This window comes from Anopheles funestus, chromosome X (assembly GCF_943734845.2).
Source record: "Anopheles funestus chromosome X, idAnoFuneDA-416_04, whole genome shotgun sequence".
In the NCBI taxonomy this organism is placed as follows: Eukaryota; Metazoa; Arthropoda; class Insecta; order Diptera; family Culicidae; genus Anopheles; species Anopheles funestus.
In genome coordinates, this window is record NC_064597.1 from 20,740,132 (window position 1) to 20,741,983 (window position 1,852).

Sequence of the window (1,852 nt, forward strand, 5' to 3'; positions counted from 1 at the left end):
AAAGAGCATAAAAGTGCGTAAGAAGGGACGCTAGTTCTCTTTTTTTCCATAGAAACAGCCTGAGAAGCAACAGTGATTTTTTAATTAAAGATTGTACTTTATCATTAGAAAAACTGTTTCTTGATACTTTTGGCAACGGTTAGAAAGAAAGGGCTCGTTGCTGGACGCAACAGTTTAAAAAATCATTTGCTTAGTTTCACAAACCCGGTACGAAAGCGAAACCGCAACGTTTTAAGCGAAACCGCAGCGTCAGTGTTAAGTGAAACAAGAAGGCCCTTGCAATTGGACAATGGAAGGCAAAGTGTGTGCTGTGTGCAACGGTGCAAATACCGATAATGCAGTGGAATGCGATCGATGCGAACGGATGTTTCATCTGGATTGTGTGAATGAAGATGAAACTGTGTATAGTAGGGATTGGACATGCCTCCTGTGCGCGCCCGGAACGCCGCCCCCCGCATCATCGACTCTGCATCGTGCGACGCCCATCGTAGCCAGTCCAGGCGCCAGGGAAATGGCGGGATCGAACATGGTGAATCAGGAGCCATTCACAAGAGCCAGATCGACAGAAGTGATCTCCTCTCTACCGAATCCTCCCTTTGATTCATCAACTGCATCGCCCGTTCGAAATGCTAACGTCGTTTGGGACGAAATTAGCAGAAGCTTCCATCGCATGATGGAAGAATTAAACGCGGCTCGTGAACCGCGCAGACCGGAGTCTGATGTGGTACAACGGCTCGAGTCAGTGTTAGAGACGTTTGTTCAACGAATGAACAGAGATGATAATCCGCAAGGAGCCAGGCGGGAAAATGGAACCACCTCGTCGTCCATCGCGGTACAAGACGGTACTCTTAACGTTAGTCAGAGTCAGGTGCTAGCGAGACGTTCCGTCAGTTCCAAACTGCCTACGTTTACCGGCAAACCCGAGGAGTGGTCGGTGTTCGAATCATCGTTCTACGAAACGACGGAACTGTGTGGATTCTCCGATGGAGAAAATATAGTAAGGCTGCAACAAGCATTAAAAGGAGATGCTCTTAAAGCGGTACAAGGACGACTTCGAAATGCAGCAAATCTGAAAGAAGTAATGGAAGAGCTGAAAACATCGTTTGGTCGTCCGGAAATAATCGTGCAAACCCTGCTAAGCCAAATTCGTCGTCAAGTGCCACCGAAAACTGAAAAGTTGGAATCGCTCATCCAGTTCGCCATATCCGTCGACGAAATGTGTGCTACAGTGAGAACCAATGGCGTCGAAGATCGATATGACGGTCCCCTGTTGGATGAGCTCGTTGGATGTCTTCCCCCCATGGTCAAGCTGATGTGGGGTCTACACCGTATTACGCTAACTAAGGTCAACCTGGCGGCCTTTGGAAAGTGGATGCAAACCATCAAACAAGCAGCGCAGTCGGTGACTAATCCTGCAGCGCATTCCGACAGGAATAGTAAGTACGTTCACACCCACGTAACTAACTCTCCCTCACAGAACACCACGGAAGCAAAGTGTGCATGTGAAAATGGATGTGCTCAACTGTACGAGTGCGACTCATATTGGCAGAAGAGCATCGCCGATCGATGGGACATCGTGAAGAAAAACTACCTATGCAAACGCTGCTTAAGGAAACATCGAGCGCCCTGCAAAGAAACAAGCGCCTGTGGCAAAGAAGGTTGTACGGCAAAGCATCACCCTTCGCTTCACAATAAGGCAGGTAAGGGAAAGCAGGAGGCAAATTTTTCTCACTCTACAGTCACCGACGACAACATCGTGCTGCGATACATTCCGGTCGAGCTTCGCGCTGGAACGAAGACGGTAAAAACTATTGCCTTTCTGGACGAGGGAGCATCGGTTTCGTTGGTTGAG

The 1,852-nt window shown here is 48.5% G+C and overlaps 1 protein-coding gene across 1 annotated transcript; it reads left to right on the top strand.

The window, feature by feature from the left end:
* Positions 1-511: 511 nt before the first annotated feature.
* Positions 512-1,506, top strand: LOC125768064 (uncharacterized). The gene is made up of 2 exons (XM_049435249.1): positions 512-1,436; positions 1,478-1,506. Exons 1-2 carry the CDS (start codon positions 512-514, stop codon positions 1,504-1,506), a joined length of 954 nt encoding a protein of 317 aa, XP_049291206.1.
* Positions 1,507-1,852: the final 346 nt, after the last annotated feature.

What these genes read in the sequence shown, in the direction of transcription:
- LOC125768064 (XM_049435249.1), top strand. Translation starts at nt 512, where the DNA reads ATGGCGGGATCGAACATGGTGAATCAGGAGCCATTCACAAGAGCCAGA. An exon ending in AGCGCATTCCGACAGGAATA is followed by an intron (nt 1,437 to 1,477) that starts GTAAGTACGTTC and finishes TCTCCCTCACAG; the next exon opens with AACACCACGGAAGCAAAGTG.